This window comes from Pocillopora damicornis, chromosome 5 (genome assembly GCF_964200805.1).
Source record: "Pocillopora damicornis chromosome 5, jaPocDami1.2, whole genome shotgun sequence".
Classification (NCBI taxonomy): Eukaryota; Metazoa; Cnidaria; class Anthozoa; order Scleractinia; family Pocilloporidae; genus Pocillopora; species Pocillopora damicornis.
The window spans coordinates 24,578,092-24,603,777 of record NC_142674.1 but is presented as its reverse complement, the minus strand read 5'-3'; the positions used below and the strand labels follow the sequence as shown (position 1 = coordinate 24,603,777).

The window sequence follows — 25,686 nt, the reverse complement described above, 5'->3', positions numbered from 1 at the left end:
AAAGTGTTTGAGATAAATCTAGGTAATCGAATGATTAAACAATGATTGAACTCGTTTCTTGAAAAATATTGTTATTAGCGTGTGTCTGGCGGAACAGTCATTTCTCTGTTCCTGGGTTCGGGTAGAAGTTGAAGCTCTGGCCATTGACAAATCACGATAGTATGCTCAGCCTACTCCAATATGTCCTAGCTAACTACATAAATTTTTATTGAATAGTGAACTGCTCGGTTGGAACATACTTGAATAAAACGACTGAAAAGTGTGAAGACTGTCCCATTGGAACATATCAAGAGCATGAGGGACAAGAACAGTGTTTGGCGTGTCCACCTAAAACTTCCACAGCAGAATCCAGAACAGGAAACCGCTCCAACTGCCTAGGTAGCTAGTCATAATACTTCGGTAACCCCTCCAAAAAAAGCTTAAAAAACATGCAAAAACAAACAAAACATACTAAAAAGAATAAAAAAAACTAACTCAAGTCAAAAAAATATTCCTTAAAGGTCAAGCATCATTTGTGGTAGGAAACCGACGGAAGAGTTAAAGGTCCCACGAAGGCTATTTTCACGCGTTATGCGGAATTGTAGGCAATACGGTTACGCTACCTCAGTCCACTATTTTTACTCTCTTATTCAACCATCTCCTGCGAAAAAATTATACCATCAAATTTTTTCCATTTGAGCTTGATATGTTTATCTATTTGTTTTGAAGTTCACTTGATTTATAGCCTTGTTCTTTTCACTTTGTTTGAAAGCTCTTTGCAAAGCTGGTTCCTTTTCGCCAACCGGATTAGAACCTTGTATAACCTGTGACAAAGGACTTTATCAGGAAATGGTAGGACAGCGGCAATGCTTAAAATGCAGTGTCAACGAAACAACCCCTGCCGAAGGATCCAAAAACTCTACGCAATGTGGAGGTATTAAAAAATCAATTCAATTTTTAATGTAGAGAAGAGTTTCGTTAATTGACTTAGTATGTGACTTTAAAATAGACAAAGACACTCCTAGGGTTGGTTTACTCATTAGTGCCACATCAAAGATAAATTTTCATTCTCCGAGTGACAGATCAAGTTATTTCAGTGGAAATGATGTACCTGTACCTACTTAATAAAGAACTTGTCAAGTCTCTGTAAAGAAAGATATTCAACCATAAAACTAGATTTATTGCCGAATACTGACGTCTAACAACTAACGAATAGCTGAATGCCGTGTTGATTGACGTGTTGGCCGTCTTACTAAAGTTTAACTTGTATGAAGTTTAATGCTCTACAATATTTTACTAATTAAAATTTCAGGAGTACAATGAGGAAAAAAGGTAAAACCTTTTTTCTGACAATAAATTATTTCGAACATTCACTCTGTCTCTCCGTTGGTCAGTCTATTCGTCTGTCTGTCTTTCTTTACAGTGATAATACTAGATCAGTCTGTCCTTCATTCTGCAGCTGTCTGTCGGTATGTTTATTGGGCTGTCGGTCTGTCAGCCTGTTGGCCTCTCTGTCAGTCTCTCTGTCGGTCCATTTTCTGTTGGTCTTTATGTCGATCTGTCGGTATCTCTGTCAATCAGTAAGTATTTCTGTTTGTCTGTGTGAAATTTATGATGATTAAATATGCTCGTTAATATCGTTTTGTAGTGTTTTTATTCTCATTTCCATCATTGCATCCATAGTTCCGTGCTCCCCTGGGTCATTTTCTCCAACCGGATTGGCTCCTTGCACCTCTTGTGACCGGCGTTCATTCCAACCACTGAGTGAAAGCCGCGCGTGTTTCTCATGCCCTGGGACAACTGCAACCATAAATCCTGGCTCAAGAAATGGCCAAGATTGTATAGGTTTGTTGTGTAAAATTCATCACTTAAAATAGGAGCACAATTTCCCTTTTGCCGATTCAGAAAGCTTTTAAAATGTCGCTTGAAAACACGAATGCTTAACTTTACTCTTCTCGTAATGTCCAGCTTGAAGAAATGTATTCCTTTATCATTCGAAATAGCCTAAGCTGGGTATAAGGAAAAAAGCAACTATCTGAGCATTTCAATCGCGGTCGCCATTATCTATAGCAAAGAGCGATTCGACTAGAACTGTACAACTCGCTCCATACAAGCACAACGAGACACAGCCATGTTAAACTGAATTGAAATCCAGATATTTCAAACAAGATTTCGGCTGTAATCAGTAATTACCCCTGGAAGTAATTAAATCATAGTGCATGTTATATATTTATCCTAGTAAGACATTCCCTCCCATAGATTGTAAGGATAATGGCCGTCGATCGTGGCTTAGTTATTTTGCTGAGGTGAACAAATTACTATTGAAGTAATTTTTGGTTATAAATTTATTTTTTTCTTGTTTTGTTTTTATTTTATTTTTTTCGTTTTTGTTTTTATTTTCATTGGTTGTTTTAGAAATCAATGAGTGTGATTCTAGCCCTTGCAAAAATAATTCCACGTGTACGGACCTTATTGGTGACTTCTTGTGCACGTGTCAACCGGGTTACACTGGAAAAGAATGTGACACCAACATTGATGAGTGTAAAGACCAACCTTGTTTCAACAATGGCACGTGTCATGACCTCGTTAACAACCACACTTGCTCCTGCGCACAAGGGTTCCAAGGATTCTACTGCAACGAAGACATCGATGAGTGTACCTCGTCACCTTGCCCCGAGAATGCCACCTGTGAGAATCTCCCAGGGAGATACAAATGCCAATGTGAGCCTGGTTTCACTGGCAGTCTTTGTGATAAGGACATTGATGAATGTCTGACATCTCCGTGTCAGAATGGAGCCACGTGTACAGACCAAATTAACTATTACGAATGCCTCTGTGCTTCAGGTTTCCAAGGGAATGATTGCGAAGAAAATATCAACGATTGTGCAAACAATTCTTGTCACAACGGAGGCATATGTCGAGACGGAATCGATAGTTATGATTGTGTTTGTCCTGCAGGTTTCAATGGGACGGGTTGTGAGTACAATATTGACGAATGTGCGGGTGCAGACTGCCAAAACAACGCGACATGTATTGACGAGGTCAATGGTTTCTTTTGTATCTGCAACAAAGGTTTCTCCGGTGTTAGCTGTGAGATTAACATCGATGAGTGTTTCTCCAACCCCTGTAAGAACCAGGCTACATGTTTGGACGAGGTCAATGGCTATAATTGTAAGTGCCCCGATGGTTTTGATGGCTTACACTGCGAGAACAATATCGATGATTGCGCCACTTTTCCCTGCTCAAACAACGGATCTTGCAAGGATGGCGTGAACGGTTTTTCGTGCGCATGTCCGCCAGGTTTCAGTGGTAAAATTTGTAACATGGACATCGACTTCTGTGCCTCAATGCCATGCCTCAACAACGGCTCGTGTTTCGATGGCATCACATCCTTCACCTGTGAATGTGCTGACGGTTTCGATGGAGAGCAGTGTCAGACTAATATGGACAATTGCATAAATGCCACCTGCATGAATAATAGCACCTGCATAGATGGCATCGCTGAATTCAGATGTGCATGCGCCGAAGGGTTTGCCGGTGCCAACTGTGAAATAAACATTGATGATTGTGACCAGAATCCGTGCTTGAATGACGGAATATGTACTGACATGACAGATGACTACAGATGCAACTGTGCGAGAGGATATACCGGGAAGAACTGCAGCATCAACATCGATGAATGTTCGAATTCCCCATGTTACAATAATGCTACTTGCGTCGACAAAGTGGACAATTACAAGTGTATCTGCCTGAATGGATTTAGCGGACGGCACTGTGAATTGGACATTGATGATTGCCTTATGAATCCGTGCAGTAACAGGTCAACATGCAATGATGGATTAAACAGCTACACTTGCCACTGTGAGCCTGGATTCACTGGCGACTCTTGTGATGTTGACATTAATGAATGCTCATCTTTCCCTTGCTATTATGGCGGAAAATGTTATGATCAGGTAAACTAAAAATGCTGCTTACACTCAACTATGACTTCAATCGTGTTTCCGAAATGACTTCAAGTCAAATAAAATGATAAATTTAAAGATCCAAGTGTCAGCCCAAAATTTGATGTGCATTCAGAACTAAAATTGGTTTACTCACATCCCGTATTAGGACAAGATACAATTGTAGTATAGGTAGTCTGACTAAGTGCCATGAAAGCGCGGCTCTAAGAAATGTTTTGGGTATGTCGCGCAAAATGTCACACATGAAGAAAAAAAAAGTCCTGTGTGCACGTAGTAAGTATTTTTAGGCGGGAACTGGCATTGTCGTTACACCAATGAATCTGTCTTGTCAATGATATGGTGTCCAAAATGTAAACAGATACAGCTGCATGTTTACATTTTGGACACCACATCATTGACAAGACAGATTCAATGGTGTAACGAAAATGACTGCATTGAAACGTCGTGGAAGAAACCCAAAAAAATTTGAGTGATGGTTAGGCACTTCAGTCGTACAACGTGTTTTCCCGTTTTTTCTTCATGTGTTTGCGTGAAATCCAAAAATTTCTTAGAGCCTCGCTTTCAACGGACTAGTCAGTTCCCGCCTAAAAATACTTACCACATGCACACAGGACTTTTTTTTCTTCATGTGTGTCTATTGTTTGCGTGACATACCCAAAAGATATCTTACAGCCTCACTTTCATGGCTTTTAGTTAGTTCCCGCCTAAAAATATTTCCATTCGTACAAAGGACCTTTTTTTCTTCATGTGTGACATTTTTCGTGACATACCCAAAACATTTCTTAGAGCCTCGCTTTCATGGCACTTAGTCAGACTACCTATACTACTTACAATTGTGACGAAACCTAGAGGGAAATATTATATAGGGCAATATAAACAAATTAAACCGGCTTATCTGTGTTTATTTTCCTCCGCAGGTCAACGGTTTCACTTGCGTTTGTCCCTCTGGGTTTAAAGGTAGTCGATGCGAAGTCAATATCGACGACTGTGAATCACATGCTTGTGTAAATGGTGGTATCTGCTTAGATCTAATAGCCAACTACTCTTGTTTGTGTCCAGATGGCTTCAGTGGTTCACACTGCGAGAAGGTCGTTGATTATTGCAGAGAAGCTAATTGCACCGCAAATGGATATTGTGTCAACTCTCGCACAGGATATTATTGCAACTGTAGCGCTGGTTATTATGGAAAATACTGCGAGTTTGAAACTGACGAGTGCTTGACGAGACCGTGCTTTAACAATGCAACCTGTCATGATGCCAACAGCAATTTCTCTTGTTCCTGTTTAGATGGGTTCACAGGAAAGTATTGCGAAGCTGACATCAATGACTGTGTAGAGAACACCTGTCTAAACAATGCGACTTGCATTGACGAAACCCCTGGATATTACTGTGTCTGCCCAGCTGGTTACAATGGGACCTACTGTCAAACTGAGATCAATGAATGCGAATCGAATCCATGTTCTAACGATGGCACTTGCACCGATTTGACCCCAGGGTACAACTGCAAGTGTACTGATCAATTTTATGGAGAAAACTGTGAAAATCTAATCGATATATGTCAATCAGCCCCATGTCAACACGGAGGGACATGCAATGCTGACAATTCTACAGGAAACTACACTTGTTCTTGTTTAAGCGGTTTTACCGGATTTGCATGCGAAGTGGACATTGATGACTGTGCCCCAGATCGTTGCCCCGCGAACGCTTTTTGCATCGATCTAGTCAATGACTTTAGATGCGAATGTTTTCCTTCGTACTTAGGAGATCGCTGTGACATCTGTAAGGATTACGATTTGTTTTCGTTTGAAGGATAAAATTAATTTTGTGACTTGTGAACACACAAATCTGTGTTATGGAGGATGATGACGAATTCCACCGTGATAAACATTCAGATTATCCAATGTCAAAAACAATTTCCCTTCTCTCGCTCGGAGAAAACTGAGGGATGCACTTATGGCTAACAAGCTTTATGCTTTGACAGGCAAACAAACGAAAACATGAAAACAAGAATCAAATGATTGAAACAAAACTAAAAATGATGGTTATAAGAACCTTTCTCATGTTTTACTACTATTCTTTTTTATTTTTAGTTCTTGGCAGTAACTTCGACCTCATATTCAAACGACAGTCATCAAAGGACATGGTTCTTTTACCAGATGGCCAAAATATCCCAAGCATGATAGGATTCACGATCGCCCAGTTCGTGCAAGCAGACTCAAAGTACAAATCCGGAACATTGTTCAGCTATAGCGTTCCTGAGAATCCAGAAGACATAATAATCCTTTCCTTTACAGAGTCTCAAATTATATTGGCAATTAAGAACGAAGAAGTAAGGGCTGATTTTAGGTTAACAGATGACAACTGGCATTTTGTTGGAGTCATCTGGGATGGAGGTCTTGGAAGTGCGTCTGTATATATCGATGGAATGGAAATTGCGGAAGTAAGCAATTTACAAGCCGAGAACATTATCAGAGGAGGCGGATGGATTGCACTCGGTCAACGGTATCTTGCAGAACAAAAGATCACAGCTCTTTCGTCAGCATTTGTAGGAAGACTACATCAAGTGAGCATTTGGAATGTTGCAGCGACGCGTGACCACATGTGGAACGCCGCCCACGACTGCAGCTGGCCCATTGCAGGAAGTCTAAGGGCATGGAGTAGTTTTCTTCCAGGCATCAAAGGACAAGTAGAAAAGAGATTTATGACGCAGTGTAAAGGTATTAAGTATCTTTCAAATTCAAATCAGAAAAGTATTTTTTTTAACAGATGTATATAGATGGTATACCTTTCCAAGAACTTAGAGATGATGAATGCTCAGTGCATTTGAAGAAAAAGGCAGAAGAAAACGCGACAATATACAAGTGCAACAAGGATAACATCTTGGTAGAGAATCGCTTCACTATGCTCGATTTCTGTCTTGTGCCTCCCTCTCTCCCAAATCCACTGTGACGTCGCTGAGACGTCAAAGGTCTGGGTAATTTAGGAATACAATCAGTTCCGCTCCATAACTGATCGCGTAGCTTTAACCCTCCACGCCCTAAAATCAGTATGCGTATTCTTCATACTGCTCTTTGTACATTTCCTAAGGTGCTGACAAGGAGAATTTGTTTACCAATCAAAAGCTTCTTTCATTTCCTTTCTTATCATGAGCTTAACGTGTGATTCAAGGATGATATTGTAGGGAGAAATTCGATGCTAGCCACTCTTACGGTTTAAAGGGTTAACCACGACTTTAACAAGGTGTACACATGGATCCTGTCAACCTCAGGTCCCCTCTTCTATTTAAGATCTTACTGATTTAGACTAGATAATATAACGACAAATTACTTTTAGTGAACTCTTCTCTTTCAAATGAATAAGGAGAGTGAAATTGTGCTATGCTCCTTTGCCCGCAGCTTTGAAAATGTGCACAACTAACTGCTCACACTTCCTACACTGCGAGTCTCGCGATGGATTTTACTACTGTAGCTGCCAAGCTGGATTCACTGGAGCTCATTGCAATATAAACATCAACGACTGCAGCCCAAATTCTTGTCTGAATGGGAAGTGTGTCGATGGAGTAAACCGTTTTGAATGCTTCTGCAACAAGGGCTATTATGGAAAAAACTGCGAAAAGAAGATCGTAAGTGAAGGAGGTGAGACTTTGCAAAAATAATGATAAAGAGGCCTTAAAACTGGCCTACTTACTCCCAAGTCCCAGATGTAGTACAAAACAGGGAAAGTGAGACTTTTACACTTCCCTTTCCATGGGGCCTTAGATGTTTGAAGTTATAATGATCTTCTGATCTTCCTTACTTGACAATGTGCAACTGTAAAAATTCATAGTAATTTTATATGCATTGATAAGATAGGGTTCAATGGGAAAGGAAACTTTCGATCTTTTCTTTACAGAATGTCCAGATTTTAAACAACCAAAGAATGGCAAAGTTTCTTGCCATAAGGTTTCTGGACAAATGCTGTGCATCCTCTCGTGCGATGAGGGGTTCTCTTTCAGTGCAGAAGCAATTACTCAATACTCTTGCGGGCCTGAATCCGAGTGGAAGTGGAACGGCATGGAGGAAGTGCAAGTCCCAACGTGCTTAAGTACGTAAACCAACCTTTCTCCTTTTTTTAATTTTTATTTTATTAGATTTCCTTCGTCCTCAACAGAAAGAAACAGTACCAAGAGAATATCAACTGTTAGTATCCTCTTGCCTCTTCTAAATCCATCTAAATCAAAATTATTCCTCAATTCTCTACCGACATTGTATGTCGTACTGGTCATCAAGAAAGAAGTTTTAATTGAGTCAGCTGGAAGTAATAGGACAACATGTCTCCTTTAGCTTCATAGCCTTTTCTTATGTGATTCTTGTTATAGGAAAAGCACCACCAATGGAAATAAAGCATGATTTCTCGATAAAATTCCCTGGAATGCAGTGCAGCAGCAGCCAGAACCATAAAGAATTGCGCACTGCCATCGAAAGTGAAATAAGGGACACACTCCTCACAGTCCAAGGTTGCCAATCATGCCAATTGCAAGAGGTCAAAGTCCCTGAGTGTGAAATATCAGCGAATAGAAAGAGGAAAGCGGTAGAACAAGCCATGGAAGTCATCTTCTCACTGATTGTCTCCGAAGCCATGGATGCATATGAAAATGACGTGGAAGAGAAAAACGAAGCGGTCTTGTTCCAAATGACGAGTGCAGTGGCCACGGGACAGTTCGTGATTAACTTAAATGGAATAAACATTAGTGCAGATAGATCATCGTTTCAAGTTCTTCGTTCCAGTGTAACTTGTAGAGCAGGTTTCCTCATGAGTAGAGATGGGAAAGGATGTGGTAAGCGCTTTTAATTTAGTACCATGAATTTGATTGCTTCTCGGCCGATTCTTGCAATAGGTATTAATCAAACTTAAAGTATAGTATTCTTGGAATGGTATTCTATTGCTTTCATCGTCTGTTTAATAGGTTGGTGACATTTTTCTCTGTGACTGTTCCTAGAAATCACAGTTAATGACAAAGTAGTAAATTACAGAGGAGGTACGCGGGTCACTTCAATGAGAGCGTTCGACTCATCCATGCACTGCATTTCGGATAAAGCCAACGGAAAACTGAAATCTGGTTGTCGTTTGTTTTGTTGTGACGCCTGCTCTCTGGTGCATCCTTTGTTTTATATCAGAAATGTAGAAATAAGCGTATTTTATAGACTATCTTCACAGAATCCTCATTGCTTTCGTTCTGTTTTTTATTTGTTTGTTTGTTTGTTTTTTTAATATTTGTGTAAATAACGAATCTAAACAACTATATTCCATGCAACAGTGGCCTGTCTCGTGGGTACCTTCCACGATCAAGGCAGTTCCAGATGTAGACCGTGTGCTCAAGGTAGCTACCAGGACAAGGAAGGACAGTCTGTATGTACAGTATGTGGAGAAGGAAAATCAACGTCAATCACTGGGGCAACTTCGAGCAACGATTGTTCTTATGGTAATGTAAAGAATATTAGATTGTGCAAGCTCAAAGATCTTGTTGAAGTAGTCTGCCAAATTCGTTTTTTCTGCGCTGTGAAACATAATTTGCTCCAAGAAGCTGGTTAGCTGACATCCATTTGCGTCTCGCCGATGAGGTTACTCCAAAACATGAAACAATATCAAAACCACTGACTAAATGTGCGCAGTAAAGTTAGTATTGTGTAATGTGTGAAATTCCATCTGGGGTCTCTATATATATATGAAGAAAAAAATCCTATTTATAAACTTCGTTTGTATTGAAGCTCGGATTTGCAATGAAAAATTTCAGTTATCCTATGAACAAAGTGCTGTATTTTTGGAGCAGAAATAACCCGACTTGTGTTAAGCGTAAATCTTTAATTTACACTGACAAATCTGAGTTGTGGAGAGCTATCTAATAATTTTCAATTATGCAAGTGAGATTTTGCGAGAGTTCTGTGATGTTCAAGCCAGAACTTTGTTCTTCCATACATTATGCAGCGATCTTGACTATTTTACTGTTCTTATTCCTGAAAAACCAGATGAAGATAGTGTCAATATCCATGTCATAGCAACAGTAACCGCTTGTGTAACTGGTGTGATAATTCTTGGCGTCATCATTGCATACAAAAGGTACGTTGCTCTTCAGATTAGGGGAGATCTGAGAGGGGGTCTGGGATGCCGTTTAATGATTTCTCAAGCATGGTTCCCGAAAAAAATTGCCGTGTTATGCCATAAAGACCATTACTTTGGGAAGTGTTATGTTGATTTTTTTATCATTGTCGTTATCATTATTATTATTATTATTATTGTTATTAGTAGTAGTAGTAGTAGTAGTAGTAGTAGTAGTAGTAGTAATAGTAGTAGTAGTAATAGTAGCGGTAGTTTCATGATTGCCATTATCATGATGGAGAAAAACATATATGATAATTTTCCATCTATATTACTTCAAAAAGACTTTTTTAGCCAAACGATTTTAAAGTTTTAGATTTTTGGATTTATCTTTTACAAGCTATACGTTCCTACTATTAACAAAGTAAGTATCAAACGAAGCAATTTTATATTTTAAATTGTCGAGTCATCAGCCTTGTCGTTTAAAAAAAAAAGGAAGAATAAAACCACCTGTCGATAGATATGTTCGTTTGCCTGAGTGTAAATTTGCGCTACTTTTGAATTGCAGATTCTGTACATGTAAATCAAACCGTTTTAAAAAGAACAGGGTGAGCGATAGCAGTTCGAACCTTCGTCTTCCACTTCCAGAGCCAATAAATTCTGTCGGAGAGAAGAATAACAGCGGAGAGAAGTATCAGCTTCACGACAAAACGCCCGACGTAATAGTCCGTCAAAAATCCATAAGTTAGGACTGCTGTAGGCTTAACTCATGTCACGGAGAGCTTTAGTAACTACCATGTGCACTGTAGTTCTATTCAAGGCGCTTATAGATGACTTACCCCTCTCCCCTATTTTTTTTTCTTTATAACTACTCTTAACTCGTGGCACAATTTAGCCGTATTTGTCACGATAACTTGCTGATGTAAAGAGGAGTAGAGAAAGATGAAATAAAGGAAATCTCCGCTCAAACTCTGATTAATTGATTGATCGATTCATTGATTCATTTCCTCTGGCAAAGTTGTTTATGGTCGAATAAATCATGTTGAATACACTTGCATTAACAGTTAAAACCTTTTTGTGGAGAGATATTTCTCCATGAAAAACCAAACTTTAACCTTTTTATTGCATCCATGTGAAAATCACCGGTGATCCTTGCAATGTTTCCACACTATATAAGATTAAAATATGCACAATGCAACATTTAGTGACATTAAATTCATCCGACTTTCTCTTTTTTTTTTGCAATGAACAAAGGCTTTTTAGACTACCTCAAGCTATTTGATTAAAGTTTTCTGTGGATCCAAATGCGATTTAGAGTTTCCTTGTGTTGGTTTCCAACGGTTACGAGTTGCTTTAAGGAACTTTCCGCCATGCAGAAATAGGCATCTAGAATATTCTTCCTCACTTTTTCCATTCCAATTCAGCTGAATTCACCCTTGTAAAAATTTTTCCTATTAATGAATGTGAAATACGTTCATAAAAGCTGTAGCAAGCGATTCTCGTGATGCTCTTTGTTTCGTGTACACGCGATCTTGTCCAAAGCTTTTATGATATTACGGAAAGGAGCGTTTGCTTAGTTTCTTTGTTTTGTTTCCTTCTTTTTTTCTCCTTTTCTTTGGTATGATTCTAAAGGCCTTTTTCAATCGCATGGCTTAATTTTCGCAAATTACTATAGAAACACGATACCTATTAGCCTCGGTTACATTGTTGTCACGTGCGATGTAATTTAAAGCGACCAAAACTGCGAGTGTAGCTCCGTTAGGCCATTACCGTACGTGAATATGCATTTCAGGTAGTGTTCATTTAATTAGGTGAGAACATTGTTCGCCTCAGGGGCGAAAAGCACATCTGGCAGAAAGAATAACATCCATCAAATGATAAAAAAAATCCTCTTTAAAAATGAATTTTATTTGCATGGCGACGTGAGCAACAACATGACTTGACAATTATTGAAGCGAACAGCTAAAGACATAAAAAAGTGTATCTGAACGCGAGACTTCTCTGTCCGAACCCCTGTCAGCACGGCAAATACTCTGTTCGCGAACATAACAGGTAATTTATTTGGCTTTGAGGATAGTATGACAATATACTGAAATTTTTACTTTACAGTTTTCAAGCTCTAACTTTAATTTGCAATTTCATCAGTTGAGGATTTCCGAATGACATTTACTCCATTGTTCAATGGTTTTTTAGGGAGTTATCCATGTCATCTTTCTTAGAGTTCATTATAATCATTTGTAACACGACCCGTAATTTCTATATGTGGGCCTAGAGCAGATTAGTGCCAGATTATGGCAACACGAGCCATTATCAGCTTATACGGCTGTTTTAAAAAAACGTATTCCAAGATATTCTATTGCGAAGGTTACAATATAGAAACTTTTGAGCGGCTTTATAAAAAACAAACAGACAAACAAACAAAAAAAAAGGAAAAAAAATTTAACCCAAAGCAGAAAATTGGACAGGGAATCTTGATTTTAATTTCGCCCCGTAATGTTTATTGAAAGTAGAAGCATGGCAAATGCATTTTTTTTGAGAACCTTCCCCACTACAAAATTCTACAAAATTTTATCTGCATTGATCCACGGAGGGTGAGCATTAATTTTCTCTCTGAAGATTACAGTAAAATTTTGAGAATCAAATCAGTCAACTGACGGTCGCAAAGATCATCTCCCAATATAAAATTTCTTCAAGCTCTCTTGTATGATATTTCTTGTCAATCTGGTAACTGTCAAAGCGTATGGATTAAAATTGTTTTCATAACAGTCAGGTTCTTATTGGGCACGCCATTGTTGTAAATCAAACGAAGAGTAAAATGTTTGCAAATTTGTCCGAAGTGCTCATAAAGCAAAAGGCCTCGAAACCAAGACTGCCATCCAACGTGATCTGTTGCGCAGATTTTTGTAAATCGTAAAATTAATACCTAGATATGATGTTTTATAATTGCAAGTAGAAACTTTTGAGCGGCCTACAAAAAGAATAAGGAGTGGATAAAGAAGGGATCGGAACTCTAACTCAAAAGATAAAATTGGACTGCGATTCTCGATTTTGAATTTCACTCACAGGGTTATGGTTAATGAAAATAGTAAAAAGGCGAATGTTTTTTTTTTAAACTACCTCTTTAATATAGCTAAAATTTTCATTCTCTTCTGAACACTGTAAAATAGCTTGAAAGCTTTTCTCGCTCAAATTAATTTTACAAAATTTCATCTGTATTGATCAGTGGAATATGCACATTAATTTTCTCACTGATAATGCAGTAAAATTTTGAAATTTAAATGATAATCAAACCCATCAACATGTATTGATGATTCAAGATCATCCGCCACTATTAAGTGTCACCTTCATGAGATTTCAGGAATCCTCATCGGGTGAAGATTCAAATTTAAAACATTATTAAGATGTCCTTTCATCTGTCACTTACTCTACTTAAAAACAACAACAACTTATTTTATAAACTGAGACACGACGAACGACCTGATTGATCAAACTTATAATTTGCTCTCGTTAAACCAATGGTATATTTCATAAAAGCAATATATCGCACTTTTTATCGGTTAACCGCGTTTATAAACTTTTCTCTTGCTCTAAATATGTAGATCACAAACGTCTTCTTTCTTTTGTATATTGTTTTTATACAAACGACACTGATTACTGTAAGATTTTTCTGCGCGCGCTGTGCAATGTAACGTTACGTAACGTTGCAAGTATTTAACGTGTTTTTCATCGAAGTTGTTAGTTTTACTCAGTACATCTGCTTGTGATCAAATTTCATATTATATTTTTTCTTGCAATCATATCTCATCATATTGCACTACGTGCAGCCTCTTCGCCGCTCGGCAGTAATTCAGCACTCTTAAGGTAAAATTTCCGCACAGCTCCATACTACATTATGCATTCAGTTATTGGATAGCGAAAACAATGACAAAAACAATACACTGCCATTGGGAAAACAGATTTGTTTTACAATAGCATAGGGCTGTGCGGAAATTTTATCACTATTTTTTCAGCATCGCAACAAATGTGAGTTTTGGTATTTTGTAGGCTTCACTGTTATTTTCGTTGTAATTTTCCTAAGTGTATTTAGTTTTAGCGTATTTAGTTTAATTTAAATTGTTTAAATTGGTTTTCACTCTTTTTTAACCGGTCCAACTTCTGGTATCAGAGATTGTTGAAATAGAATACATTATTAAGTCGCGTTAAAAACCGTCTGTTTCAAGGGACTATTATGCCGCAAAACCGATAAGAAGTATAGTTTATTGCTTAAATGAACGAGCAAATCATTTGGTCATTAAAATTCATTGATTAAAACAAACACCTCTTCCTATTTTCCTTATAAAAAATTTTACACTCCTAATTTGGTCTCATTCTGATCACTTTAAAGGAAGCTGTAATAAAGGAGTGAAGCATTGTACAAAGTGACGGAACAGCTAAAAAGCAACGCAGTTTGGATATCTTGTCACAAAGCTAGAGTGTGACAATATTCCATCCACACGATGTCGAACATTAGTGGAGTCGGAAACCGCTCGTCGAGAGCAACACACTTTTACTACTGCGCCAATGGTTTGAATGGACTTCACAACCAGATCATTTCATCCTTAAATGTGCTTATAGCAATCACATCCTTTCCAGTTAACCTCTTGATAATTGTTGCCCTTCAAAAAATTACGTCGATTCATCCGCCATCGAAACTTTTATTCAGCTGCCTAGCATTGACGGATCTTTGCGTCGGAATCATATTGCAACCTTTGTATATTGCCTATTTGTTGTCTCCGTACCACTCTAGTCTCTGTAACTATCTGGAATATGTTTCTCCAGTCGTGGCCTTATCTCTATGCGGCGTATCTTTGCTCACGTCAACTGCAATAAGTGTGGATAGATTGTTCGCGCTGGTGCTTGGGTTAAGGTATAGACAAACCGTCACTAGGAAACGGGTCTGGGCCTTTGTAATTTTTTCTTGGCTTGGAAGCAGTAGTAACGCAGTAGTTTACCTATATGGATATCGCATTCTTTTATTTACTGCCAGTGCAATAATGTTGCTGTGCATATCAACGTCCTCGTTCTGCTACCTGAAAATATATCGTATACTTCGCCATCACCAGTTTCAAGTCCAAGAACGTGTTTACCTCTCGCGGCCAAATAGGAGGGAAGTACCGATCAATATTGCACGATACAGAAAGACAGTTTCCAGTGCACTTTGGATATCACTGGTGTTGTTAGGTTGTTATCTACCATTTGTTATAATGATATTCATAGAGTACATAACTTATGCGCCAATTGTTGCCTTATTTTTTGAATTAGCAGTAACTCTTGTTCAGTTGAATTCATCCCTGAATCCATTGCTGTACTGCTGGAAAATCAGAGACGTAAGACAGGTAGTGAAAGATATGGTCAAAGAGTTTTTCTGCTCCCAAAGTTAGTATTGCTGCAGAGATCTTTGCATTGGCCGGAATTTCCTGGTCACAGAAGTCATATTGAAGTCCGCTTCAGAGCAGAAGGCTTATTTTATCGAGAAAATTGGATTTTACCAACATTCAATAAAAAGGGAGAGCTTTGCTCGCTGAAGATCCGTTGGCTGATCCTTAGCTACTTCTTGTCTTAATAATTATGACAGTCTAAAAGGATTGTCATCATTATCATCATCATTACTATCACCATCATCGTTATAACTTTTATGATCATAACTTAGCCCATGACCGGTTATGCTAACGATGATCTATATGTGTATATTTCTCACATGTTTGTAATTTCAAACATTTTAGTCTCATTGATAGTATTAAATATTTTGTAAGATAAATAATTAGTAAACTGTTTCATAAGGCCTAGGTTTGCGGCCGATATAACGCGCTTTATGATTAGCTGAGAGCGATAGTAAAGCAGAGCTTTAACTTCCGTTAACTAAGGCTCAGGGCCCCATCACGAATCATACAATATAGTAATAACGCAAAAAGTTTCAAAAGGACGGAAGTTTTATTATTTTTGAATGAAAAATACGTTCAAAATTCATATCCTTACTGCTAAATACACCTTATAGCTTCAGATTCCTGCTTAATCGTGAAATGGACACCTTAGGGAGAAAAACTCGGAGAAATTTATCATACCTTACTCACACTTGATATCAAGGTATAACAAGTTATTGACGTCAGAGGTAAGGTCGTAAACAAATTATTGTGTAGATTGAAGAAAACCTACCTCTTAAAATTGGTCTATTTTGGGAAAAGGTTTTCAAATCATATTAAATGAAAAAAGAAGACAATAAAAATAATAAAAAAAGACACCTGAACAAAATGTCCGATCTCTTCTTTTTCCCTTTGCATCTTTCCTTTTTTGGAACTACTTCTTATATGCTCCATTGATTTAAGGAGCAAGTGTCAGACAAAGGTTATAACTATGCCTAGTTGCACCTAAACTAGAAATATATAGACCAACTTGTTAATGGCGGCTTTAGCCAGCTTGAGTTCCATCGAGTAAATTGACTACCCTGTTTAACCCCTCGCCATTCTGTTACGCTTCGCCTTACAACCAATGTTTTGCAGTCTTGATGAAATGTTTCTAAAAATGGCTGGATTTTCACTACTATCGGTGTATCGTACAGTTTTTTATTTTCAGCTTTAGAATATTACGCTGATTGTATTCTTTTCTTTTTTCGGAGCAAAAGTAGTAAGAAAAAGCGATCAAAGTCCTTTTAAGAAATATTTGCATCCGCTAAAATTTTCTATCGCTCCATACTGAGAAAACTAAAGTGTCTTAAAATTACATGTTCCTTTGAGTGTCTCCAAAGCACTTCACTACGGTAATAGGTGTGCTTATTCTCAAATGACATCAATTTATGCCTCTAAGGATAGCAACTGTTCTTATTAAGGCGATATGTTCTATAGAACACCATTCTTTTCCGGATCTTTCATGCCTCGGAGTAAGTGAAGTCAATTGTTTCGTAATTGTTTTGATATACGTCACGTAAAGCGAAGTAGTCCGTATTGTTGTCCAACGGCAGATTATTGTTGTTACGAAGTCTAGAATCATCGATCTCCATATAGACAGGTTCATCGAGTTGAGGGCTATCTCTGGCACCTTCGTATACGGGATTGCGATACCCTATGTCTTTACCCCGGTTAGAGGCTGTCCTGCGCTTGGCACTATGAGAAAAAACAAAATAAGCGTAGTTAAAAGTCGTCTTCGGGTACTAACAGTAAGTAACTAATTATATCAAGTATTTTTTTCAATAGATGCTGTCCAATTTCTATTGTGGTCGCTGTATTTACTTTTATTGTACGATTTAATGACAAGATAGGGGAAGGAAAGCTTAGTGTCGACTCACTCAATAGCAAAGGCGGACTCCGAGGGAGAGTCAGATGGGTCCGAACCCATCCCACCCACCCCCGCCCCTCCCTTTAAAGCAGCGGTCCCTTCAGCGGTTTGGTTATTTCGGTGGAGGGGGGAGGGTGGAGAGGGAGGTTGGTTGAGAAGTAGTTAGTAGCGAAGAAAGTGTGTCATCTGCAGTGAAGTATGGACCCCACCTGTTAAATATTTCTGGATCTAACTCGGAACAATTAAGAGAAGCCAGGGTCACCGGGATACAAACCAGCGAAGGAAAGACTCAAGTAAAACGGCGGAAATCGAGTCTACCGAGATATCGTCATCGCTAATAGCCTCTTTGCGAGCAACTTTTAAGCGAAGGTTACAAGGCGAGATCGATATCTCTACTTTCAGAAAACAATATAGAACAGGTTCGATACTAAAAACTGTGTAGTGAACTCCACTTAGAAGCTCTTTGTAGTTTTATATGTAACAATAGGTAAGGGAGGTTAGTTTGTTGAAGAGAACAACCAGGAGGATGGGTGATTGCGAAAATATATCTTTATTCCGTTTCTTCCTCTGAGTCTTCTCCTTCTCCTTCTCTTTGGTTCTCTAATTTTGTAAAAAAAAATGTTTTTTTCTTGATAGTTCATTTTTTTTACACTGTATCAAAATCAGGAAGGACTATTCTTATAACTTGTTTAGGACTTTCCGTGTGTTATGGGCTTAATAAATCCCCTTTTAAGAAGATAAGGTCTTGTATTGGAGAAATGTTTGTATGATAACTTAATGCTTGTCAAGGTAACCCGACTGTAACTATTCGGACATAGAAAAAAACAAACTCACCGACGATGTTTCTTTGCGCAGAAGATAGCGATGATAATCAGGGAAATGATAAACAGTACAGATCCTACTGCAATACTTGAATAAAGGGTTACTGGCTTTGAGCCGCCTTGTTGTTCATTACTGGACATACTTGGAATTTCTAGGGAAAAAAATAAAGATCGGAAAGAATCAGACTATGGAACTTCTGGTAAAATAAAACAGCAAGCAAAAACAAAACCAAAAATAAATAAATAAATGAACAAAAACAAGCACAAGATGAGAAAGCTAATAAAATTGTTTGTATGTCTTTGAGATAAAAGCTGTTACCTTGGCAACTCTCTAGCCGTTTTGATCCTGTTTTTCCAACGGTTACCGTCCCAGATGGACACAACATACAAGAGCTCTGCGCTTCTTGGTCCTGGTATTGGTCCTCTGGGCATGGTAGACAATCGTTGTCGTTAAAATAAAAGCCAAGTGGACAATTAACTAAAAAAAAAAAAAGTAATTATTGCATAAGCAAACGACTAATGAGTAATTCCTTTTAAAAAATCCTATAAAAGTTATACATTACGATATCCACATCCCAATGTAAGCGCCAAAAAAAGTGTAGGTATGTTCAATCTTCTTTATTCCTCAGCTAAAGATAACCGCATTTTCAATAAATTCCAGTCCAATGCTCTGCCATGCGCAACCAAAGATGAATTCTCTATCAGCAACAATCAAAATGAACTTCTTATACGTGTGTTGTAGCTGTTATACAGTGAGTTTTATAACTCTTCGTACAAAGATGTGTTAGTTAGCATTAGCAACTAATTTCTCACCACAATACGTCCCTCTTTGAACTTGTCCCATGCCACAAACGAAACTCACAAGGCGAAGCTGTGGTGCTCTCGAAGTGTCATACTCTATAACAATTCCATCGATGTTCAGATTCAGGTCAGTTTCTTGTAATGTTGATAATAAGGTATTGGATAGTTGTTCTGTGGTTTCATTCAGGTCAACCAAGGAAGTGTTGGCCGGTAGAGGAACTTTTAAAGCAAAACGCACCGTAAGAGGAACATTGGGCGTTTCTCTTCTCCTGCGTGTCCCCGTTTCTCCACATTCTACCTCGACATTACCGATTGTACACTGACTATTACAGGCTCCACCGCTGCCAAAAGCTGAGTTCTTTAATAGCTGTACGAGGTTGCTGGCGATAACTTCGCTCACTGCTTCGTCGCCACACTCATCAACTAGGTAATTGAGTTCTCCTTTCAGTATGGCCTCTTTCGGCAAGTACGTCTCTAAAATAACAGTCAAAACTCATATTTACGGAATCACTCACGGTAACTGCAGATTAAGCAAACACCTCTGAAAAGAGAACTTTATAGGTTGGTTTCGGCCGAATATTGCCTTTTACTGGGCTTGAAATAGGGCAAAAAAAATAACCAAAAAAACCAATGCGAAGCATTAAATTAAACAATAAAACGAAGCACCAACAAAAAAGGAACACAAAAGGAACAAAAAACAACAGCAAAAAAAACCAAACAGAAACAATTATTCTTGTACTTTGATTCACTGCTACGGACAGATGATTATATCTGAAAATTCAGGTGATACCACCTCTCTATAATACGGTTACCTCACTGAGTTGCAATTCAACTCCACGTGCCTGTTCACGTAAAAAAGTCCGCATTATTCATGACACCATGTTTTTCTAGTTAACCTTTTCATAAGATAAAACTATTCATACAGATAAAAATCATGACAAAGTTAGTTCTTACTTGAGCAGTCTGGAACAGCAGACGCTCTCTGGCCATTTACATATGCGTTCTTCCATGTTCCTCCTGGAGTACAGAAGTATACGTCTTCCGGTTGATGAACAAACCCATAACCTTCATTGCAATGCACGGTGCACCTCACCCCTTTCAGCCACAACTTACAAGCCCTTCCGCCGTTCTCCGGTGGTGGTAAATCAGGGCATGATTTATCTAGTGAAAAGAAGAACGGGTTGACACGTTCACACCTCAGTAAAGCATCATATTAATTTAGAGCTTCTTCAATATCAGAATAAAAGACCCAACGTTATGATGTCCAAATTCTAAGCATAGACAGACAGATTTTCCATGGTTTCCGTCTACGTCATGTACCTTATTCAATTTTTCTGTATGCCGTTTAAGAAGATGCGTAAACATACACTCTCACTACAGTCTTGTGAGGTCGAGGAACAGGCTCAAAGTAATTTTCATTCCGTTGTTAAAAGTTATCATGGATTGCGGGGAGAAGAAAATGGTAAACTTAAATACGGAACCATCACAGAACAGGCCTCCCCAGTCTCCCTCGAATTAGATAGTTTGCATCTTTTCAATGTTTCAAGTTCTCACTGACAACATTGATACACGCACATTTTTTTCTCGTTAGCTACTCCAATTACTTTGGTTCTACAGACGTCAATGAAAAATGTTGTGTGAGAATATTGCTTACATGGTCACCAATAATGTAGCACTAACAGTTTTTCTTCTGTTTTCAAAAGCCATGCACCCAATCTATCAGTAGAATGGGCGTGAAAAATGCATATTTTCTCCCTAAATCATTCCAGAATGATCCAAGGTAGAAACTTTGACTGTCAGAACACGTTTGATTTAAACTCCTCTTGCACAAAAACTATTAGCATAACTATACCACATTATTTCATTTTTAGCTTCGGGTACTACTTTCATAGAGTTCTAATTGCTTCAGTTAGTGTCGGTCAGCTCATATAAAGAATCTCTGTGTCTATTTTTAATCAGACTTATCTATTAACCTATTGACAAAAAAATGTTATACTAAATACATTTTTCTCATGGGAACTCAGAATTTCATTTCTTTGTTCCACGCTCGTTACAAGATAAAAAAGACATCTTTCTCATTCATAAGGAGCGTAAAATCCACCATCTCTCCTATTCTATCAATATGCATGTACTTACCAGTAATAATAACTTGAAAATTGCATTTGGCAACATTTCCCGCTTTATCTGTTACAGTAAAGGTTATAGTGTGCTCGCCCCGAGTGAACTCGCTTCCATTCGGTCTGCTAGGTGAAATGGAGAGGACTCCCACATTGTCCCTTGCTGTGACTCCAGGAAAAAAGATCGTACTATCCCTCTTTCCAGACGAAAGAAAGATATCGTCAGGGCAAGAAACAATAGCCGGAGGTTCTTTATCTTTTTTGTGCATGGATAATAGAAAGAAAGAAAGAAATCCAACTTCAAACAGGTAGAAAAATGGATTATTTAATACCTAATAAGTAATTGAACTAATCTTTTTCAAAATTTAAGGTCTGACATGCAAGTCGATGGAGTCCTGATATAAGCTCTTCTGGTGAAACCGGTGCTAAAATTAATGGTTTCTTTACCTAATTATTTGAACGACATATATGAAGGTTTTTATTTCTTTTATTTTACCCAGTGTTTATAGTCAGAACCAAAGTGTCTTTATCAAAAAAGCTCATAAAAGAATAGTGCGAACTTCAAGCTTTCCTTCGTCGTCTTTTGAAATTACGGATGATACGGAGATAAAAGAGACTCAAAGACTGATTTCTAATATGTTTTGTATTTTATTAATTTCGCTTAACTTGAATTCATTGTGCATGAACAGTCTAGTTGTTCTCACTGGTTTTGCTGCGGTCAGGGTATATTCTTTTGAAAAGGGCAGTAATAGATGCAAAAGTAGCTAGGTCTCCTTCTCCAAAAACTTTCAAGGGGGTCTCAATGGGGTGATTGCGTTTCAGCTAACGGTTATAGTTTTAGCCATTTTACCGTTGAAGGTTTCTTTCTTCCCATTCTTATCAAAATAAAAAAAACCATTTTCGTTTACTTTATTACAACTAACTGTTAAAATGCGTCACTTTTACGCCTAAAATTTAACCTATTGAGACCTTCAATATATTCAAGTTACAAATGATTTGATGCTATAGAACATCTATGAAAGTGCACCTCATAACAAAGAATAAAATAAGCACCTTTGACATGAATAGAAAATGTGCAGCTTGTTGACAATCCAGCGGTGTCTGTCACCTGATATGTAACATTATCTATACCAACATAGAACTGTTGTGGTGGGCGCAAACCTTTCAGACTTAGTGACATGTTGGAGTTGTCGGAGTGGACTGGTACCTCCCATGTCACTATTGCGTATGATTGGCCAGTTTCTGTAGGTAGTTCTTGGTTAGGTGGGCATTGAATGCTGGGAGGTTGAACGTCTATGGTATTAAATATAAAAAAAGAAAAAAAAAATATATATATATATAATTGTGGGAAACTGTACCAAATGCTGTAGGAAAGTGCTCAATAAACGTGACTGTAGAGCAAAATACAGTGACTGATGACTAAAATGAAACACGCATGATTCTCTGTTACTCTGAGTTTCGTGCTTACGCACTCGTCAGACAGATTTAATGAAAAACATTCTTGAAGGCTAATTTATGTATATAAAAAAGGTAGCTGCTGATTACGATAAGTTTTTGTAATATGATAGATGAGAAAAAGCGAAAATTACAATGGTGTGGGTGTATTAGTGAAGGACAATGGGGCAGTAGGTGTGAATATATTGACGAAAGTCTATTGTAGCAGGGAGGCGTCAGATGTTCTTTAGATAAAACTTGTTTTTGGTGACGGCATTTAGATATAACTTCGGATCTTTTATTCAGCAAGTTGTTGCTGTTGGACTGAATAATCATGAGTTTTTCGGTCAGGCAAAGGTCGCATCTTTTCTTCGTGTTGTTGTAGGGCCTGGCTCTTGCAATAATGGACCATTTTATGCTGAAGTTTACAGAGTTGTCCTTCAGTTTCCAGATGTATTTGGAAGAACGTTCTTAAGAACGTCAGAGTAACCAGTAATTCCTATCCCTACACAAGTACCTACACAAGGTGAATGATGGAAACTACCCTGCTCCTAAAGGATTGAGCAACTCACCAGTACATCGTGTGTCGTTTGAACCAGTCCATTGACCGTCACTACTACATGTTCTCGATGAGGTCCCAATTAGAGAGTATCCCGGTCGAGAACAAGTTAATCTGCAGGTCTGGCTATAGTTGCTTATCGATAAGCAAGAACGTGGGGAAATCGAACCATCAGTTGGTGGAACAAGTGGACTGCACGTGATAACTGTGTAAGCAATAAAACAAAACGTTGACGGAAAACCACTGAGTAAATTTAGGGAAGAAGAAAATGTTTTTCTTTCTTACTCAGACATAAAGACGTTTCTCCACTCCAAGTCCCGTTTTCTAGAAATCGCCTGACAGACGATCCAAACAAAATGTAATCATCGTTACAGTAAATATGTACTCAATACGCTATAAGATGTCTTATCAAAGACCACCTACTTTGGCAGGTAGGTACAGGGTTGTCCCAGATGCCTGGAGGTCTATCACCTGGGGCAACACATGTAACATCTGACGAACCATTCAAACGAGAACCATTGGCACAGGAAAATTCACAACGCGCTCCATAATGATTACCACAACTGCCCATGCGTAAGGGACCCCCTGGGTCTACCATCAATGTTGTGCAGTTGATGACTGAAAAAAACACATAAATTGATTGATTAACGAGTAGTTAAATTGATTGCTTCAATTGGAGCACAAAGGATGTATGTTTATATATGGCACAAATTCATTCCTCTGCAATACAATTTCTGGTCAGTTTGTTCTGGAGCCCACCATCAACACGTTGAGGGTAGCAGGTGGAACCATTTGCTTAAATTATATTTTACCTATTACTTCTATCGTGAAGCTGCAGGTGGCTTTGTTTCCTGATTGGTCTACTGCAGAGTATGTAACAGTGTAATTTCCTCGAGTAAATCTTCTACTTGGATGATAATTAGAGTTTATTGACGGTTTTATTCCTGAGTTGTCAGTGGCCGTTGGTACTGTCCAATTCACTTCCGCGGAAAACGTTTCACGTTCTGCATACGCCACCAAAGGACTGGCTGGACATAGGACATCAAACAATGGAGGAAGAATATCTGACACAACAGATAATATGTTGGAAAAAAAAAACATGATTAAAAATAAAAACAGAGGGAGGTCATGATGGAAGAAAGGATCTGCATCGTAACTGATTATTGTGGACGCTACGAAGCTCTTTGCAAAAGAACTTACACAATTCTGATGATGAGATACTTTTTAAATCTTGTTGCTGATTGTTGTTTGCTTCTTACTTAGTCTGTTAGTCATTTGTCGTACTTTTATGCAAAAATAAAACCTAAGTGATGTGCCAGTACCTGTACATTTGATGTTTTCCCCACTCCACAGACTGCTCTCAAGGCATGTCCTTGTGACATTTCCCTCGGGACTCCCATAACCACTGTCACAACCAAATACACAATTTGAACCATACGTGTTGCCGCAAAAAGAGGTCAGTAGTACCCCTTTCGGTGGGATTATCAAAGTTGGACATGTTACGACTGTTTAAATAAGAGCAAAATCAAAACAAATAGATCTCAATTTAAAAATAACACAAATGCTCATTTTGCAAGAGAAGAATAATCATTTTATTGATTTGTGTAGTTGTGTAGTTCTTAGCAGGACTTTGAATAATGACTAACAGTTTTGTAGCTTGGCAAAAGAAGTCCTGTCCATTTCAGGTCCCGTTTTCAATACACTTTCTTTAAGCAGTGCCGATTGGGTCGTATTGATGCATTCAATTGAGTAACCGCAAAACCTTCATTTTAGTGCCAAAGGCAGTAACAGCTTAGGCAGTAGCTTCACCCAGTGTAATAAGTCTAAATGACGTGATCATCATAAATGTAAACAAGAAAAACCCTAAATTCCATAATTGTGGAGCCATTTCCTGCACTGTGAAAAAAAAATGAAGACATAAGACTGAAGAATGAAAGCAAGCTAAGTAGTAATGTGAAAAATACTTACTGTTACATGTGGTGGTGTTTCCTGACCAGGAGCTGTCTTCTTTGCAAAAACGCTCTCGAGACCCGATTAATTGATACCCCCTGTCACAAGTAAAATTAGCTTGGGAACCAAATGAAAATCCACAAGAAAGACTCAAATTTCCGTGTGATGGTGGCTGCAGTGTAAAGCAGGCTTTCCCTGTGTAAATAAAGTTTTCTTATTTTGAACTAACGCGATTTCTAGTGTTATACTACCCTTGTATTAAATATTATTGTATTTTCAAGAGAGAAACTATCGATCTACTTCGAAACAGTTTTGCTTGTGATAGTTTAGAAGATTAGTATAACAAATAGATATCTATTGTAGTTTAAGCAAGAGATATACAAACATTTGTCAAACGAGATGGAAAGCAAGCAACTTTTTCTGAAGGCATAGTCAATGTCACTTAAATTTCGATGACATACTTGCAACTTGCACAACGAAGGTGCGGTTAGCTCTGTTTCCTTCTGCGTCTGAAGCTGAATATATTATATCATAGAGACCAACGCTCAGTTGAGCTGACGGTCGAATGAACGGGTAGGTAACAATGACGTGACCAGAATTATCATCGGCAATTGGTTCATTCCATCCCACCAAAGCACTCGATGAGCATTCAGGAGTATAGACCACCATGTTTTCTGGAC

General features: G+C 38.3%; 4 protein-coding genes across 6 annotated transcripts in view; 2 read left to right on the top strand and 2 right to left on the bottom strand.

Moving 5' to 3' along the window:
• Positions 1-10,991, top strand: part of LOC149046110 (uncharacterized) — a 29,447-nt gene extending 18,456 nt beyond the window's left edge. For 2 of the 3 annotated variants that reach the window (XM_089206533.1, XM_089206532.1), the window contains exons 23-34: positions 217-378; positions 752-913; positions 1,663-1,824; positions 2,395-3,932; positions 4,859-5,720; positions 6,032-6,658; positions 7,337-7,576; positions 7,833-8,024; positions 8,299-8,757; positions 9,238-9,402; positions 9,947-10,037; positions 10,585-10,991. In XM_089206533.1, coding sequence (XP_089062659.1) covers positions 217-378; positions 752-913; positions 1,663-1,824; positions 2,395-3,932; positions 4,859-5,720; positions 6,032-6,658; positions 7,337-7,576; positions 7,833-8,024; positions 8,299-8,757; positions 9,238-9,402; positions 9,947-10,037; positions 10,585-10,765 — 4,841 coding nt within the window. In that variant the 3' untranslated portion in view covers positions 10,766-10,991. Of the gene's footprint in view, positions 1-216; positions 379-751; positions 914-1,662; positions 1,825-2,394; positions 3,933-4,858; positions 5,721-6,031; positions 6,659-7,336; positions 7,577-7,832; positions 8,025-8,070; positions 8,220-8,298; positions 8,758-9,237; positions 9,403-9,946; positions 10,038-10,584 lie in introns of those variants that run through there. The other variant, XM_089206534.1, reaches the window with a different exon arrangement.
• Positions 10,992-11,935: 944 nt separating this feature from the next.
• Positions 11,936-15,813, top strand: LOC149046109 (melanocyte-stimulating hormone receptor-like). Its single transcript, XM_089206555.1, has 2 exons — positions 11,936-12,068; positions 14,401-15,813. The coding sequence occupies exon 2, from the start codon at positions 14,513-14,515 to the stop codon at positions 15,434-15,436; it is 924 nt and encodes a 307-aa protein (XP_089062681.1). The 5' UTR covers positions 11,936-12,068; positions 14,401-14,512; the 3' UTR covers positions 15,437-15,813.
• Positions 15,814-15,967: 154 nt separating this feature from the next.
• LOC149046108 (uncharacterized) lies at positions 15,968-18,662 on the bottom strand. Its single transcript, XM_089206557.1, has 3 exons — positions 18,465-18,662; positions 18,159-18,297; positions 15,968-17,152 (listed from the first exon to the last, which is right to left on the bottom strand). The coding sequence occupies exons 1-3, from the start codon at positions 18,529-18,531 to the stop codon at positions 16,918-16,920; spliced, it is 441 nt and encodes a 146-aa protein (XP_089062683.1). The 5' UTR covers positions 18,532-18,662; the 3' UTR covers positions 15,968-16,917.
• A 267-nt stretch (positions 18,663-18,929) lies between these two features.
• Positions 18,930-21,332, bottom strand: LOC149046107 (sushi, von Willebrand factor type A, EGF and pentraxin domain-containing protein 1-like). Its single transcript, XM_089206002.1, has 3 exons — positions 21,083-21,332; positions 19,901-20,107; positions 18,930-19,420 (listed from the first exon to the last, which is right to left on the bottom strand). Exons 1-3 carry the CDS (start codon positions 21,330-21,332, stop codon positions 18,930-18,932), a joined length of 948 nt encoding a protein of 315 aa, XP_089062128.1.
• Positions 21,333-25,686: the final 4,354 nt, after the last annotated feature.